The sequence below is a fragment of the Acartia tonsa genome, chromosome 12 (assembly GCF_053477335.1).
Source record: "Acartia tonsa isolate MP-2025a chromosome 12, ASM5347733v1, whole genome shotgun sequence".
NCBI lineage: Eukaryota > Metazoa > Arthropoda > Copepoda > Calanoida > Acartiidae > Acartia > Acartia tonsa.
Genome location: NC_137271.1, coordinates 43,803,826 through 43,823,099, shown reverse-complemented (window position 1 = coordinate 43,823,099; position 19,274 = coordinate 43,803,826). Strand labels below are relative to the sequence as shown.

The 19,274-nt window shown below is 33.2% G+C and overlaps 2 protein-coding genes across 2 annotated transcripts in view; both read left to right on the top strand.

The window, feature by feature from the left end:
* The window catches only part of LOC145333365 (cuticlin-1-like), a 106,434-nt gene that overhangs the window by 62,408 nt on the left and 24,752 nt on the right, over window positions 1–19,274 (top strand). The gene's annotated exons all lie outside the window — the stretch shown is intronic.
* On the top strand, window positions 3,603–11,964 carry LOC145334397 (uncharacterized). Its single transcript, XM_080179851.1, has 9 exons — window positions 3,603–3,974; window positions 6,184–6,286; window positions 7,501–7,781; window positions 8,286–8,320; window positions 8,891–8,983; window positions 9,951–10,349; window positions 10,753–10,841; window positions 11,131–11,240; window positions 11,749–11,964. Exons 1-9 carry the CDS (start codon window positions 3,603–3,605, stop codon window positions 11,962–11,964), a joined length of 1,698 nt encoding a protein of 565 aa, XP_080035977.1.

Genomic DNA, 19,274 nt, shown 5'->3' with positions numbered 1-19,274 from the left:
GTAGGGATAGAGCCCCCCGCAGGTGCTAAAAATAGGAAAAAGCTACTGTGAAAATGCAATGAAACCCGCTACTTTGTTTTCTTTCCATGATCAAGGGCTTTTAATTAAAATTATTATCAATATCTGAATTTTTCTTGATTTAATAAAGGCAACAAACAAGAATTAGATTTTTATACAGTAGCGCAGCTGTTATAATTCTTTGTAGTATTGCTTCGAAACCGATTAATATCCACTGGATTGAACTGGTTATTGGCCATACTGACAAACCATGTATCGTATCGTATTATTGACAATTTTTCACTAATTATAAAATACAAATCTTATGCATTGTCCTGTTTCATTGGCCAATGCCTATGCCCCCTTAGGGTTAATAAAACTGGAATTAATCCTGTAATCTTTTTTTTATTTTACCATAATACACTGTGATAAATGATTATTAAATATTTTATTCTATATGGAGATCTTTGTAACTGAATTTTTAAATTTGAAAGTAGTTGAATATTTAATTTTGTCCACTTAGGAGGCCTTTTATAGTAAAAAATGACATCATACACTAAAAATGACCAATGAATGTCCAATGCACAGACTAAATTACCAATGGCAGGCCAGTATACATTATAATTGACCAATGGTAGGCCAGTATGACGTCATTTTTTTTATATGACAATATAATAAGCTTCTTGAATGGTTAATCCTTTATGCATCAAGAATTGGAGGGAAGAAGGGGATATAGTTTATTTTTATCTTTTATTGGCATAACCCTGCAAACATGAATGACCTTTCTTTTATTCTAAAAATAGCATCCAATGTATTTCTGTAAAACAGCTATAAAAAGCTCCAAAAAATCTAAAAATATCTTCTTTAAAATTACTTTATTAAAATTAAAATTGAACCAAAATTAAAATTACATGGTTAATGCGTATTTTTTCGCGATAGCAGTACAAAAAAATAGAGGAAAGAGGTTTTTATTTTAAAGCTGACGACAATTTTTCGCTACAATGTAAAATTTCCTTTTACAAACGAACAATACTCTATAAATTTAAAAAGATAAAATTTTTATCCAACGGATGACAGTCATACAGAAGGAAAATTGTACAATAAAATTATTGTTCAAGGTCAAATTATTAAATTATATTTTATTTATGGTTTTAATCTTAATTAAATTAACAATTTTCTTATAAAATCAATTTCGTGAATTGAAGTTAATTTTAAGTAGATTATTAAAATTATTTGGACGATTTGTTTCAAATTATTAAATGAAACATTTTAAATCTTAATGAGAATAATGATAAATAACATCTTAAAAGTAGTTCTATATTTTTTTCAAATAAAACTCTATGCAAGCCCGGGGTTTTAAGCGGATAAGGTAATGGCATATAAATTGATGTACATCCCCAATGACGATTCACAAAATTTCCCCTTCTGTATATTACAATTAGTGGTTGAAACGGTTAGACTCTCAACATAATGAATTAACCAATACAAATTTAAGTCCCCAAATTTGTTAACTTTGGGGACTAGTGTCATAAACAGGCCAATGCCCCCCACCTTCCTGATGCAAGCCGGATTTAAACTGTAAAGAAAAAAAACACATAGTTTAAAATAAAACAATTATCAGAAACGTATACAAAAGTTATATGGTTAGATATATTTCTTTTTAAATGCAAATAGTCTATAAAGTCATGCTAAAAAAATGTTCTAAAATTTTGTTGCTTTGAAGCACCTCCTAAAACTTCTTATGGTTCGTGCGCTTAGGAATGTTATTCATATGTTTCCAAAGACAGAAATAAGTATTCATAAAAACCTGCAAAAAAATTGTGCGTTTTTGATATATGAATTAGATCTTTTAGCAGAATAGCAAATATAATAAAAGCATAACATTGATAATTTTTATTTAAGATTTAACAAAAAGTTTGCTAGTAAAATACTTTCCTGGCATACGATTTTTTTTAGAATTTTTATCTTTTTATATGTTTATATGCCTTGAGAAAAGAAAGAAAAATCTTCTATTCTAAAAAAGGCGGTAGAAATAGAGAAAAAATTAACAGAGACACTAAAGAAAACAATTCTATAGAGTAAATGGGTATAGTCCCTTTCGTGACAACGTTTCTTAAGGGGTGTTTCGTCGTATTTTCACAGTAGCTATTGATATGTTATCTTAGGTTAGGTTAGGCGATTGCCTCGCAGGGTTATAGCCCCCCGCAGGGGCTAGAAATAGGAGAAAAGCTACTGTGAAAATACGACGAAACGCCCCTTAAGAGGCGTTGTCACAAAAGGGACTAAACCACAAAGTAAATCATTGACAGTCGTTCTGGAAAACGCTTAAGCTCTTGTAAACCACTGGACTGATTGGTCTCTGCTTTTAAATTGGTTAAAGCCACCATAGAACAGATGATTTTGTAAGTCTAATACCTTTGTAATGTAACCAAGAACACATTTAAATGTCCATTAAATAGTCGGATTCTTGTGGTAAAAATTAGCTTGTGTCAAACAGCTGTAGTGAAAAGTATTCTTAAAAATATTTATAAAAATGAAATCTTAATATTATCTGCCATGCTCTAAAAAGAGGGAGTGAACACTGGCGTGTATATTTTGCAAGTACCCAAAGTTTGATAATAACAAGCTTTCATTTGTTGTCTTGAAAACTTTGGGGACTTAAGTTACATCTTGATCAGTTGATACAAACTTTTTCATCACAAATTGTAATCTCCAGAATGGGTAATTTTGTTTACCCTAATTTAGAGAATACATTAATATATATCGTCTATTGCCTACGTTCTATGATCTGATTTTGAGAATAGTGTCACTGTCCATAGGTTGATTTTTGTTGGGTTATAAAAGTCTCATTGTATTTGGGGATGCAGGAATAAAATCCCATTGATGAAAAATAAATCTTTCTTCTTAAAGTAAAGTAAAAAAAAACTATAAATAAAGTTTTCTGTAGATATCACTAACGACTGAACAGATTGGGTTTACCATTTTATGAAATAAACATATGATCCTTGGGAGGTTTTAAGCCATTTTCTCTTTAAAGTGTAAACCATGATTATCAAAATAACTTAAAAGTTTATGAAATTTAAATAATTTAGATGTTGTCATGTTTATTCCTTCTTAATTATTTACTTCAAGAAAGTATTGCTTTCTAGAAATAGTTACTAACAAAATTATTTTTATTCTAGGGTTGGGCAGGATATCCGGCCTTTTTAAATATCCGGCTGGATACCGGATATTGAAACTATCCGGATATCCGACTGATTTCTTATACCGGATATCCGGTAACTTGTCAGATATTTAACGTTGGCCAGATATCCAGATGGATGCCGGATATCCGGTATCCGGCCCAACCCTAATTTATTCATTTTATGTTCAGTGGTAATTTTTGCTTAGCTTATACTAGAACTAGCCATGAGATAGATATTAATAAAATGCCAAATAACCATGAAATACTTCAAGCCATAGGAATTTAGAAGCTTTAGGTGATCTAGAGGTGCATGTCTGTGCTTTGCTTCAAAATGCGCAAATCTAAATATGAAAAAAATGTACGAAATTGTAGATATCTTGAGGAAGGGCAAGGTGTTACAAGCACACAAATGCAAATCTCAATGAACTCTTGTGGCACAGAAACTTATGAAGAACAATTGCTAGGCTCGTCAGAGCTCAAGACAGGATTTTCAAACACAATTATAGTTCAAATGGATCCGGCCGTACAGGAGATTTGGGACACGGCCAGGAATATCAAATGCGAATGGGTGGAATATGTTGAGAAACAGGTCAAATTTTCCCCCTTTGAGGTTGATATGCTGAATGTTGAGGAGGTTAAATTTGAAGGGGATTCGGTGGAATGTTTTATGGACCTGCAGGTTGGCAAATATCCTGACTCTACGGATATTGATGAAGCTGTAAAGATAGGAGAGCCTCTATCTCTAATTGTTTATATGGAAGACGATAAAGAAATGTATGATATGCATGTTAAGGTTCATTTATACCCTTTATATTTAAAATTTAGACAGAGTTGGAGTCTTAAAACACTTTTTAACTCACTGCCTCACAAAAATAAGTGAGGCTCGCTAATTTTTTTTTGTGAAAATCCTCCAAAATCGCATAAAAATCTACAAAAATTTAATAAAATCATAAAAGGGTTATTAACATAAGATTTTGTTTTAATTTTTGTAGATTTTTTATGCGATTTTAGAGGATTTTTCACAAGCTTTACTGATTTTAGTAAGGCAGTAAGCCAAAAAGTTTTTAAGAATTTACCTCTGTTTACTACAGCATGACCCTCGAAAAAGTATTTTTAAGCATCTGCAGCCCTTATTTCTCAATGAATTATAAAAAAATGCATATGTCCTTGTTCTCCATAGTATTCCACATAAGTAGATATAAAAATATTTTTTTTTACCTCCATTAACACCGGAGATTTTTAGAGCTAAAGTTTTGAAAAAGTGACTGAGAAAAAGAATTTTTTTTTGTTTCTCTTATTTTTTGGATGGTTATATTATGTTTTTCTGGCAACTGAATAATGAGACACAAAGAAAAACAAGTTAACTAATTATTTCTTTTTTATTCCACCAAAAAATAAAAATTTTTAATGGCAAAAAATACTACTGAATGAATTGATTATTTGCAAATTTTAGGTTATTTATTAACCCTTAATTGAGAAAAGGATTAATTATGACAGTTGCTCCGCCTACTTTTCTGACATCTCAATAATTTAATAGGGGGTTAATTAAGCTTTTTAGACAAAAAAATCATTATGTTTTAATTTTATTTTCTTCATAACTTTTTTGTTATTAAAGTTAGGATTGTGAAACAAAAACAATTTTCCTGCTATATTCATAAAGATTTATTTAGTTTTTTAATCTTAAAAAATTTTGCCTAACAATTAAGTTTTTCAAAATATCATTAAACTAAAAAGACTAAAAAAATATGTGTAAAAAAATGCTTTTTACTCAAAAACTAAATTTTTTATTTCATTTTTGTATAAAGTTTCTGCTAGTAACAAAAATAAAAGGATTTCTACCTTAATTTTGCTAAAAAAGTCGTTTCATGTTAAAAGTTACTTTTTCCTCAGTCACTTTTTCAAAACTTTAGCTCTAAAAATCTCCGGTTTTAATGGAGGTAAAAAAAATATTTTTATATCTACTTATGTGGAATACTATGGAGAACAAGGACATATGCATTTTTTTATAATTCATTGAGAAATAAGGGCTGCAGATGCTTAAAATTACTTTTTCGAGGGTCATGCTGTATATGATCCTTAAATAATGTAGAAGTTTTAAATATCGCTTAAAATGATTAATATGTAGTTGTATTTTTGTCCAGAAAGATCTTGTAAACAGCTCCCATAAAAGAAAGATTTCCCCCCCTCAATTTTTTTGTTATCTTTATTATAAAGGTACTCCCTTTACTCCCCATCTAGCACCCAATTGAAAAAAGCATTATACATCAATTAATAGATATTTTCTAAAAGCCCCTAGCTTAAGTTTGATTAAATTGACGATAAAACTGTCATAAAACCAAGAATAATGAAGCAGTAATTTTTCTAGGAATTATCTAAGTGGGAAGTTATTATAATTGAGAAAGATGAAATAAATGCATAATTTGTACCATGTCACTGATAACATCTCTCATTCTCATTCAAAACTAGCAACAGGGACAAGAATACATAAAATGATGCTTTCCCTCAAATTGTCTGCAGAGCACTAAAACCGAACCTAGTAAAAGTGTACTCTGACTCTGATTATGACGTAAAAAAAATTAGCCAATGAGAGTCCATTATACACTGTAATTGACCAATGGTAAAATTTATAGTTTCCTCTCATTGGCTATTTTTTTACGTCATAATCAGAGTCAGACACTTTAGTTCACTAAAACCCCTTGATCCATTATTTTAGTACTTTTCTTTCAAATGCCTAACCCCTAAACCTACAGAGCATATATTTGCGAGGCTACTCACTACCCAATATAACCTATCCTAAACAAACTTAACACTACCCGTCTTATTTTCATTTTATTTGAAATATAAACGGGGGAAAGGGGGGTGGGGTAAAAGTTTAAAAGTACTTAAATGGGAAAATACCCATTAAAGAAAATATAAATTATTCATATATGTGTCATTTTAAAGTTGTTTATCAATTATTTTCTTCTTCAATTAAATATGAAGGGTATGAATAAAAAATGTAGGATTGTTATGCGTACTCCAGTGATGCTTATGACAGTTCTGAGACAGTGAAACTCCAACTGACAGATGAAGCAGGATGTGTCCTTAACAAGAAACTGCTGCAAGGTATGGGGAAACATGTCAATTTGTGCATATTCAAAAACAGGGATAAGGCTTCTGGGGCTTTAACTCAAAGTGATTGTCAAGCACTGAATTTGTCCCCCCCCCCCTTAATGTAAAATAAATTAAAAATAATGGGGCGGGTACTTTATTCCTATACGTTACCACTGCGGGTCTACCCAGTCCCCGATTTAAGACAATCTATCGTAACCTAAATTGGTAAACATCCAAACGAAAAAGTATCTCTTTCTCTTATTTTCTATTTTGTCTCATAATAACATGTAACATAATGGTAACATGTATACTGGCCTATAATTGGTCATTTGTATCGTATCATTTTTGTATAGGCACAATAAACTACTTCCAAATTGGTGAGCTAGACAGACAAAGATTTGAATAAAGATTATAAATATGATTTTTTTCTATCAATTGAGACAAAATATTTATATAGTATTCAGTATTTCATTGAATAATATAATATTGACCATATTTTATTAAAGGAAGTAATTTGTAGATTTTTACTGTACAATATTGGAGAGGATAGAGACAAGCTAGTTTTTTAGGTTCAATATTTCTATCTTTTAAATTGAAATTACTTCATTTAAATCTTTTTTGTCCTGTTCTACTATTTGTTTTGCTAAATACTTATTCTTGTTAATATGCACATTAGGGCTGTGTCAGATTTATATCCTATCCTAATATATAAAGTAGTAAGGTTTTTTTTGGAATAGTCCCTTTCGTGGCAACGCCCCTTAAGGGGCGATTCGTAGTATTTTTAAAATGGCTTTTTAAAGGTTATTTTAGGTTAGGTTAGGTTATATTGGGTTAGGTGATTTTCCCACAGGGTTAGAGCCCCCCGCAGGTGCTAGAAATAGGAGAAAAGCTAATGTAAAAAATACGAAGAATCGCCCCTTAAGGTATGTTGCCACGAAGGGGACTATACGCGGTTTTTATTTGACTGCAGCTTAACATCTAAATAAATACTAGACAGAGTTCTCCTCACTTAGGTCCCTGGATGGTTTTGGGCTATTTCATTTTTAAATATAATTATTCAATGGTTTTAAGCTATTTTTCTGCCTATTATAAACCCCTTTTTAAATATAGGTCCCCTAGATACTAGGGCCTCAGCCGCTAGTAACTTATAATACACAGACAGACGTACATAATGATTTAGAAAAGGATGCGCTACTAAAATAAATCTGACACTCAAAATTACTCAGGATTCTATCAAAAACGCGAGCAGACACAAAATGTTGACAACGCAAGTTACGGCAGTAAACTTGTAGCGTATGCCTACTTGTCAGCATTCAAATTTCCAGACGTTTTCGACGTTTTTACGACTTGCGAAGTTGAAATATGCAAAGGCGGCTGCCAAAACAAATGTACGGAAAATAGACAAGAGCAAGAATTGGCGAAAATATTGGCACAGCCGCGGCTGGAAACAACTACGGAGCCGTTTTTTGAGGGCGTCGAGCTGTTTGGAGGTCCGATTTCATGTCAGGCAGGTTTTTCTTACTTTTTAAAATGATTTTAAATTTAATTTTTAGTATAGTTCCTCATTTCTAGATTAAAAATGGTAACATGTTTAAAGCCTGTCTATGATTCAATGAATGAACTATAAGATATTTCTAATAGGTTGACCCAACATGGTTATAATTATGTTGAAAGATTCAAGAAATCCCCGTGTTTTACTATTTAAAGCATAACCACTACCCAAACCATTTACTTTATTATTGACAAAAATTGATACCTGAGGGTAGATAAGAGGCTTTTGTGTAAAAAAAAATGAGAAAATGCATATATATTGCAACATACCTTACGAAAAGTACGAAATCTTAACATGCAAACTCCTTACTATTTCTAAGATAAGAAATTATTAAAATATATAAAGGTTAATTAAGTAATCTTCATACAATTTATGACACTTACAAAAAAATTCTTTTATTATACCAATCTTGATAGAGATAAATTTTTTACCTAAAATAAATAAAACCTTTGCTGGCAGGATCCAGAAATCGCCAGGATTGACCCAAGATGCAGGCAGCCCAAACAATTACAGGAAAGTTAATATTAAACTTGTCACGGCAAATTTATGCTCATAATTTTATTTAAATCATTTCAACCCTCAAAAATTTAATATTTATTCTTCATTTAAAATACGCTGCCTTGGGTATTTATGCAACTTATACCAACAACGAAATTAATTCGGATAAAAATCACGAAACCTATACTTAAATTTCAGCTGTCGTTGGGGGGGGGGGGGGGGATAACACAATTGAATTGACGATCTTTATATATTCCCTCCAAAAATCATTTAAGACTCATTATGCTTTTTGTATTAATGTAATATCTTATTTATATAAATGTAATTTTTATATTATGGACATGCTATAACAAAATAGTTATTTATCGCATCGTATAATAGACAGCTTTCCGCGATATTAAAAAAAAATATAATATGAAAACCCATTTTTGTAAGCCCCGAGGGGCTGAAAGCTTGGGGCTATTAAATCAGTTTCTAAGTATTTTTTCTTCTGGCTATATTATACTTATATTTAAAATAAGATCTTATAAGATATTATAAAAATTTTATTTAATAAAGTTTTAAAGATTAAATTTACTGTTTATTAATAACTTAAAGGAGGAAGAGAGTGATTGTGAAAACGATCCTTTTCAAGAGAATTGTCCAGCTGATTGTCTCAGGTTTATATGGTTCATAATCTATAATACAAAGTAGCTTAATGTCTGTCCGTCTGTCTGTCCGTCCGTCCGTCTGTCTGTCTCTCTGTCCTTCGTCCGTCTGTCCCTTAAGATCTCGGTAACCGCTGAACCGATCGGATTCTACTCTTTAGGGTATATACCTATTGGTCCTGTGGTGGTATTAAGCTAGTGTCTTTGGGGGTGGGACACCCCTAACCCCCCCCAAAAAAACAAAAAAATCCCCCCCCCATTTGTTTTAAATTTTGAATTTGATACTGGGGCAGATTAAATTTTTTCCCCCGAAAATTTTGAAATTGATACTTGGGCAGCTCCAATTTTTTTAAATACCTCTTGGGGCAAAGCCCCTAGAGGCTAGGGGCGAAGCCGCTAGTAGTCAATAATGGAGCAGCAGTGCTTTAATAAATATGAAGGAGGAAGGGCACATTGGACTGTAAATCAAACTTGTTCTCTTATTTATTGGCTTATTGGGTACTTTTATTTATTATTGATTGGTTGGTATAAACTTGCGGTGTCTAAATTTTACTCTTAATGATTTTGTTTATCATCATTGGACAATAACGTAAATTTAGTGTTCATTGTCTTATCCCTTAAGATCCCTGATCAATATGAGAATTAGAAATAGCATTAAGCTAAACATTGACATGATTTAGTTTCGAATAAGAAATTTATGTTTATGAATTATTTACTACTCACCTCGCCCCAAGATTCTATGGGCTTTGTCCTGAGAGGCGGTGTTTCTCCCAGCCTCATTTATTTTAGGAAGAGCTATTTTTTGATTGCTTAACCTTTTCTGAAAAATATGTTAAAATTTGTCCACTAACAATACTAAACCTTTGGGAAACTGGGAACAATTTGTGTAGCCGTTTACGAAGTCTTACTTGATTTATTATAATCAATACTTCTAGCTGATTTATAAATAAGTTATGAACCCTACAAATGAACTAATCAGGTATGCTTCCCTTGACCCTCGCTGTCAGCCCGACTGCGACATAGACCCCTTCAATCTTGGGTGTCCGCCTGATTGTGAGGCATACAGCGGTATCGACCCCCGCTGTCCAGTGGACTGCAACAAAATGCCGCTCCACCCCAAATGTCCGGCCGATTGTGATACATTCACCGGAAAGGACGAGCGATGCCCATGCAGCGATCGGCCGACACATCCCGGCTGTCCGGCGATTTGTAACATCCCAAAGGCGGCTGAAATTGACCCCCGTTGTCCGCCTGATTGTAGCGAAACCCCATTTCACGCCAAGTGCCCGGCAAATTGTACTGTTTTCGCTGGTAAAGATCCACGTTGTCCTTGTTCAGAGAATCCGTTCAGCGACAATTGTCCACCAGACTGTGCTAGGTGTGGGAATATGGCATTTTTACAACTGATTCATTCATATGGTTGTAATATTGCCAAACTTCAAAAAGAATCTTATACAAATTTATTTCAAATACAATTTTACTCGTTTTGAAGCCTCTTTTATACTAAACTTTTAAAAAACCCCAATAAAAATGCATTGATAAATGGATATTGTTATTTTTTTTGTTCCCTTAAAGTGCCAAGTGAGGACATAACCCCCTTATTTAAAAAATAAAGGTATGATAGTTTTTCCTTATGCCATTATAACCTTCGAAAAAATACCTACCCTTATTTTAAATTTGCTCCAACATTTGAGAGGAGGGTGGGGTACTGTGTGCCCTGTTCTCGCTAAGTATTGGAAGGAAACTGCCCTAAAAAATGCTAAAATGTCATATGGTGCCAGGTATGGGAAGGAGGACGCAAGGTGCCGGCCAGACTGCCAGCTGGAGCCCTTACACCCAGAGTGTCCTCCGGATTGTAACAAATACACAGGTTGCAATTGTGAATGAGAAAAAAAAATAAACAAATAAATAATTTTCCAGTCATTTAATGGTGTTGAAAATTGTCTTTAAATCAACCCTAGCTGTATTTAAGTAAACTTCTGTCTTTCTAAATGTTTGTCAGTATGTCTGTCTTTCTGAATATATACGTTTTCTAAAGTAAGATTAAAAAAATAATCAAAATTAAACATTATGCATAAAACAAGACTTTTCAGGCTTTCCAAAAATAACAATTTGGGGATATCTTTTCCATTTATGTATCACAATATCTGTAACACTAGGTACAGATTCTCGGTGCCCCTGTTCAGCCAAACCCCGCCACCCAAATTGTCCACCACAATGTGATGTTGACCCCCCAGACCCTCGTTGTCCCAAGCCAGACTGCGCCAAGGCAACTTCCATTATGATTTACTTATACGTTTTAGATATTTCGGGCAATCACCTTACCTAACTTAACCTAACCTAACCCAAAATAACCTATTAAAAGCTATTGTGAAAATACGACGAAACGCCCCTTATCAGGCGTTCTCACGAAAGGGATTATACCCAATAATTCTCCATCCCTTCCATCTAAATTAGTGCCTCGACAAGAATGACAATATCCATAAGTAGCAGACCCCATTAAAAAGATCACAGAAGGTACAAACGGACAAAGTGACTTATAGATGTTCAGCTCATTTGTCATAAGAATCTTAACTGAAAATTTTAGTTGTTTCACATTTCCCCTATAGCATTAAAAACTGACTGACTGATGGACTGACAGACAGACAATTTGAACTACAGGGTAGGTTTGCTATTAAAAATTGTAATTAATTTTTTTAACAATTCACAATTTGAACTTTTTTACTAAAGTAATGGTGTACTATGAATCAATATAAATAAATGATGGATAAAAAAAGGTTCCCTTCCACAAAATGTGCCCGGCCAATTGTAAAATCTACGCCGGTCAAGACCCGCGCTGTCCTTGTTCTGCATACCCCCTGCATCCCTCCTGCCCGCCCAACTGTGAAAGCTACGCTGGTAAAGACAAGCGTTGTCCTTGTTCTGAGTTTCCGCTGCATAAAAATTGTCCCCCAAATTGTGATGTTTATACAGGCAAAGAATATTATAAATAAACATGATTATAATCAACCCCTAATATTTTTATGATTTTTAGTTTTAAATTCGTTGAAAATTGTCTGTAAAACGATGCTATACATGATATTTCAGTATGGCTTAGAACAATTTCTATTCCAGCGGATATTAATCGGTTTTGAAAACAGTTCCGACTGTAAAATGATCTGTATTTTAAGCTTTCTATCTTTCTAAGTATATTCTTATTAATATTATAATAATTTATTTCAAACTTTTTCTTTTTGGATGGATAAAATTAATATATTTTTAGTTTAATATCTTCAATTCAATTGAACAGTATATCATTACAATAACAAAAGACTACCTAAAATATTTACTCCCCATCATTTATTTTCTAATGTGAAAACAGACAAAGCCTATATTGTCCTGTTATGACGTCATAAATTTCGGGAAAGGGAAAGGAGAACCCCATTTCACCTATCTCCTTTAAAGAGATTTTCTTCCCCCCCTTACCTTCTCCTATCCCGAAATTTATGATGTCACAACAGGACAATAAAGCTAATCACAAACGGTTTATTAGGGACCCCTTAAAAATAAGGGTATCTTTAGCCTTACTTTAGTTTAGGGGAGATAGTCTACCCTTAAATTTAGTAATGTCAAGCTTAGGTAAAGATTTTGATAGGAATACTTTAGCCTTACATAAACCTATCATATCAATATAAGGTACTCTAAGTTGTCTTCCTTTGCCAGCCCCCCCTCCACATCTACCCTTTTCAAACGATTCCCCCCCAATGAATAGCTGCCATAACACTCACCATTCCCCCCCCCCCCGTCCCTTAGTGTTCTTTCAATTGGGGTTATATAAGAAAAGTTTCATTAGACTTAGAGGCGTTAAAAATTATCATGAGGCTGTATATTCTATTTTAAGTTTTCTACATTTTTTCCCTTAATCTTAATCTTGTTTTTACTAATTAAGAGATTTTTTAGCTGATTAATAAAAACTCTTCCTATCTTTTAAGTAAAAGATTTAGGAATCCCTATCATAAACCCCTCTCCCTTTATGATGCCCCAGCCTTATAAATCCTCCCTTTTCATATAATTCTCCACCTAGGTTTACCTAAGGGTGTCGTTAATTTATTAAAAAAAAATAATGAATAAAATTGTTTCTTAGCTTAACAATTTGATATATTTTTTTAACAAAAAATTTTGTGGATTAAATTAAACTTTAATACAATAGAAAAAAATCTTATAGATTCATATAGAGCTAAAAGCATACTCTTTGTAATAAGTTTTAAATATAACTCTTTGTAGAATTTAATTTTCACGTCGCCATAGTTGTTCATTCAATTTAACAAAAAAGGATCAAAGATTCAGCACTTTTTCCATTTCAAATATTTGATTATGAGTCATGTGATTTATCTATATTTCATGTAGTGCCTGTATACCAAGCAAAGAAATCACTCTGTACAAAAAAAAAATTAAAATCTTTCTTTATAAATCTTACATCTTTAAAGTTTAGAAAAGTAGCCGCAATTATGTATAACAAATATAGGATGTATGTCTGTGTGTGCATGGGAATTAAATAGAAACTTTGAAGCTATTTAAGGCCATAATATTTTTTTTTAATTCAAGCTAAAAGAACGATTTGCTGTTTTTAAAAATAACCAAAAAAATAATAAGGAAGTACAGCAGTACTACAGTATAATTAACCAATAGATATAATAGAACTAGATGGTCAATTGGGATCCATAATTTGTGAGACTTAACCCTTAACAGTTGGGCCCCTTGCCGCACCTTTATCAGTAGTTCAATGCCCCCCCCCCCCATTATCTCAGCTCCTATTAAAGCTAGAGGGCTAAAAAAAATTGTGCATGTCCCCTATTTGATAATGAATTTTCGCTTCCTCCACACTTTTATTCAACAACCTTTGTTTTTACATCCTTTTTTACTTAGGGGGGGGGGGGGGGATCACCAAAAAAAACATAAAAAAAAACTTTGGACAAAATACAGCTTTTTGTGAGATATATTTTTCATCCCCTCCATTTTATTTTATTTGGGGGAGGGTTTCCTGAACCCCATAAAACATCCCCCCAAACCTGTAGTAGTACATCCTCATCCTTATACTAAAGTAACAGGAAGTTTGTGTGTCTGTCTGTGTATCTGTACGGAAGGATCTCGCTAACCGCTGAACCGATTGGGTTCTCCTTAACAAGGTAGCTTCTCATAAGTCCCGGGAAGGTTTATAACTATTTTCTTGGGGGGTGGGATAACCCCAACGCCCCCAAAAATGAAAAATACCCCCCCCCACAATTTTTTTTAAAATTTTTTAACTAAAATTAAAAATGATGATGGGGGGGCACCCCTAGATATACCACACTTTTCTGGGATCTTGCTGTGTCAAGTATCAACTGTTGGGAATATCAAAGGATAACTTCATGCAAAATTTGAGCCGGATCCGGCCAAAACCGGCCGTGAATTTTATGAAAAACCGGTTTTTTCCGGTTTTTATTGGGTATCTGTAAATCGATTCAGCTGGAGCAAAACCGGTTGGAGGTACAAAAAATTTTACATCACATGAAATTTAGCCAATGCAATTGCCTACAAAAATGTACTTCATCATCAACTTGATTGAACAACTCTTTCCCCTCCTAAATGTCCATTAAAACCTAGGAAACGGCAAAAATCGCCAAAAATCACGCCTTCGGCGGCAAATAACGGCTAAACGGTCAGCCGGAGGCAAATGAAACATGAATAAAGAAATGTCCGCCTCAAAAAGTTGTTCAACATCAAAAAAATGCTTGAAGTCTCTAAAACGACTCCTTCCCCTCCTTTAAGGGAAAAAACTGAAAAAACGTGATTTTCAAAAGTATGCCCACTTCGGGGGTGTGGGGGGCACTGAACCCGTCACCCCAGGGTCACCAAATATAAAGTCTAGGCGGCCCACAATGCTGAATTTTCACCAAGTGAAAGTCTTGTGTCATTATCTCTTATGAGAAAAAAGTTATTAATTAATTAAAATTTCAAATTGTGATTTTTTGATGGATTTCTTTGATGAAATGACAGGCCGGTCAATTTTTAGGCCATTTTTTGCGGTTTTTGGGCCGTCACGCCCAAACGGTTTGAGATAATCTCACGGGACCTTTTGCCCAATCTAAGTCTGGTTATTTGAGAGGTCTAGGGAAAAAAATCAGACTTACGCAAAAGATTATAATTATAATCTTTACACAGAAAAATGGCACGAGGTGAGGGTTTGAGGGGCCAAAATGAGCCGACCAGCGATTTTAGACGGCGCGCAGCGACGTCGTGCTTCATCCAATCCGGGATGTAAAATTTTTTGTACCTCCAACCGGTTTTGCTCCAGCTGAATCGATTTACAGATACCCACTAAAAACCGGGAAAAAACCGGTTTTTCATAAAATTCACGGCCGGTTTTGGCCGGATCCGGCTCAAATTTTGCATGGAGTCATCCTTTGATATTCCCAACAGTTGATACTTGACACAGCAAGATCCCAGAAAAGTGTGGTATATCTAGGCAAACCCCCCCAAAAAAAATTTTTCTACCCAACAAAATTTTTTTTTACTTTTTCTTATAAAATCTAAAATAAGATATTGGGTAATCAAATTTGACTCCCCCTCCTCAAGTGCCCCTAGAGGCCTCTAGGGGCATAGCCGCTAGTAAGAAATATAGGTATACAAGTCAATTTCAGGTTCCATGTATAATTCTGAAGGTCCTGATCCTCCAGGCATAGATGTCCAAAGAGGGGGTGAAGTGGGGATTAACCCCCTCAAACAATTTGAGGAGGGATAAATACCCCCCCCCCCAAAATAAAAAATCTCTAACAAAAAAATTTTTGGCGCGCTTCCAGTGCATTTTTAGTACTAAAGATTTAATAAAATTTAAATTACCCCCCAAAAAATTTTACCCCAGGAGTAAATTTGGGGGGGGGGTAAACAAAATTTACCCCTGCAAACAGATTTCAGTTGGGGTAATTACCCCCCCAAGCAAATTTTACCCCCAGGGTAAAAATTTTAAGGAGGTTAAAAAAAATTTGCGGCATGCTTCGCACGCCATTTTTTCCCCCTTTGACAAGAAAAATCTTTTTAGTGAGTGTGGAAGGTCACCCCTTTTCCAAAAAAAAAATTAATTTGAAATTGAAGACAAAACATTTTTTAAGAGGGTCACCCCATCCCCAGAAAAATTAAAAGTGGAAGAAAAAATATTTGTACCGGGGGGTGTGGGAAGTCACCCCATTTCATGGAAGAAAAATTTTAAAAACCCCCAAAAAATATAAAATAAAAGAAAAGTATTTTTTAAAAAATTTAAGGTGGTGTTGGAGATCACCCACCCATGAAATAAAAAAGTTGAAAAATTAACATAGGGGTTTGTCTTATAGGAACCGCTTTATATGTATAACAGAATTTGATGCCAGATAGACCATCTAGATCTTAAATATCTATTCATTGGTTGTCAAAGGTGTTTTAAAACAAGTTAGAGAAGAAAGAAAAATTACCTGCTTTCTCATACCTTTAAGAATACCTTAATTTATTTAGGTGTCCCTAACTTTTAATGTAAGCCTACCTTAAAGTTTTACTAAAAACCTTACATAAGTTTCCTAAGTAACCTTTATCAACCCCCCCCCCCTTCCCCTCTCTTCTCTCCTCTACCTGCTTTCTTTCCAATTAAGTACCCTTTAGCTATACCTAACTCTTTATGTAAAGCTAGTCTAATCCCCTCCCCCTTTTCAATGCCCCTAACTCATATATCAACCCTTTTGATCCACTTCTCCAAGCCTTACTTATGAAAAATAAAGGTTACCTTAATTAATTTTAAAATAATAAGAATTAAAATTCTTTCATATGCAGACAATTTGATGTTGACTTTGTGTGGATTATTTTTAATTTTACTACAATAGAAAAAAATTATAAGGCAAGATCTTATAGAAATAAAAGCTACTCTTTGTAACAAACATATCAAATTTGATAATATGTGACTCTTTGTAGATTTTAATTTTAACATCTATATAGATGTTCATTCATTTTAACAAAAAAGTACATAGATTCAACACTTGCTTATTTCTAATATTCGATTATGTGTCATGTGTTTTACCTATATTTCACATGGTGCCTATACCAAGGTAAGAAATCACTATATAACAAGGATGACAACATCCATAAAAGCGAAGCTCTGAAATGGAAGGACAAACAAACTTTGACACTTGTAGATTGTCAGAACTTAATTAGCAGAATATTAATGCATCAGTACAAAGAATATTGTAAGTAAATTTGTTGCAAACTGCCTAAATGGATGATACTGTTTAAGGACATACTAACATTTTTGGGACTTGTTTATAGAGATGCTTTACTTATAACATTTTACCTTGTTGCATAAGAAATCAGTTTTCAAAAAAATCTGAAGAATCGGATAATTTTAATATACAAAAATTTGTTGTCAAAAAAGTTAAAAAAGCGACATGTTTCAAATGGACGTACGGACATTCTGGTATTGATTATAGAGTTTCTAAATTGTACCTAACTACTACAGGAATCATCATGCAAAGTTTGGAATCGATAGGACAATTCTAACCTGTTTAAACTAACGAAAAGAGCTAACTCTCTGTGACGAACGTACGGACGGACCGACCCTAATTATAGAAAAGCTTCGATTTTAAAAAACTTTTTTTAACCTAACTTAAAAATCTAACATCTTTAAATATTAGAGGGGTTGTAGCTATCATGTATAACAAAAACAGGATGTGTGTCTGTGTGTGTGGGACTTCTTAAAAACTAATGAAGGCTATAATACTTTTTTTTAATTTTTAAGCTAAAAGAACAATTAGCTGTTTTAGATAATAACCTTTAAAAAATATTCTACAGAGAAAGTACAAAAGTATAGTATAATGAACCAATAGATATAGTAGATCTAGATGGTAAATCGGGCCCAACTTAATAAGGAATTTCCAAAGAGTTATCTTTATCCCAAAAAAGTTAACTATTTAAAGATGATTTCTTATATATGTTATGTTGTATGCTTTACATCATGTGAGGGAAGAAATTTTTTAACCATATGATTAACCTAAGCAAAGGCTTATCCTAAGAAAGACTATTTATAGCTGATTCATTTTGCGAATGATATGAAAGGATAATTGCTCTTTCTAACCAAATTCTGTTTACTTTCTAACCAATATATGGCAGATTGATCCTCCCCTGTATTCCTATTGGCTGAATTTGGGAGTATGTATCTATATTATACCTTTTAATAATTCTTACTTGATAATTTCTTTATTGGTGTTCCTTTATTTCTTCAAAACTTGAATGACAGCTTTAAATGACTTATTTTTGATTAAAGTATTTTTTGGCAATGCTTCGCCTATCTATTATTAATTGTTGATTTAGGGAAAAGAACACTGAAAACTTTTTTTACTATGCTAAGAAAATTGCTAATAAAACATCACATGTTTTATTTTAATAGAGAAAGAGGGGACAATGGGCTATTTATTACTAGCTTATACCAATAACGAAATTAATTTTTTTTAAATCACAAACATGGTTTTCAGCTTTATTACATTTGTCCCCAACATTTCAAAATAACAATTTCTTATTTGTTGGAATAACAACATTTTGAAAATTTGATTGGTTGTTTCATTAAGTTGAGTGTTCAAACGTTTCAACACTCAATTTTAATTTACAGTAGGTGTATTTTTGTGTATCATCATTGGGGCTGTACATTAGTCTACTGGCTTTTGTCTTATCCCTGCTAACTTTATACCTGAGCTTGATCTTTAAATCATTTCAATGGTGCACGGGGTGGTTTAGCGCACCATTGAAATGATTTAAAGATCCAGCTCTGATTTATTTCATTTGTCCCCAACATTTTAAAATAATGTTTTCTTATTCGTTGGCTTAATAACTTTTGGGACTAGTAAAATTTGATTGGTTGTTTCATTAAGTTGATTGTTAAAACGTTTCAACCATAAATTTTAATTTACAGTAGGGGTATTTTTGTGTATCATTATTGGGGTTGCACATCAATTTATTGGCTTTTGTCTTATCCCTTTGGATGCCTGTTTTTTTAACCTTTCTTTGTGAATCTAATAACTTTTAAGTTTGAGGGGTAGCTGCTATTTTAAATAACAAAAATAGGATGTTTGTCTGTGAGCTGGGACGTCCAAATGGGGGGGAGGGGATGTAAACCCCCCCTCCCCACCTTCCCCCCAATAAATTTAGGTGTTTTTAAATATGGCTACGGCATATAACTAGGAGTTGAAAAAAACCTTTTGAACTCTACTCTAAGGTTTTTTGAAAAGATTTTTTAATTCCGACCATAAACAAAAAAGTTAGCATTTTGGGAGTT

What these genes read in the sequence shown, in the direction of transcription:
- LOC145334397 (XM_080179851.1), top strand. Translation starts at nt 3,603, where the DNA reads ATGAACTCTTGTGGCACAGAAACTTATGAAGAACAATTGCTAGGCTCG. An exon ending in GAGGTCCGATTTCATGTCAG is followed by an intron (nt 7,782 to 8,285) that starts GCAGGTTTTTCT and finishes CTTTGCTGGCAG; the next exon opens with GATCCAGAAATCGCCAGGAT. An exon ending in CCAAGCCAGACTGCGCCAAG is followed by an intron (nt 11,241 to 11,748) that starts GCAACTTCCATT and finishes GGATAAAAAAAG; the next exon opens with GTTCCCTTCCACAAAATGTG.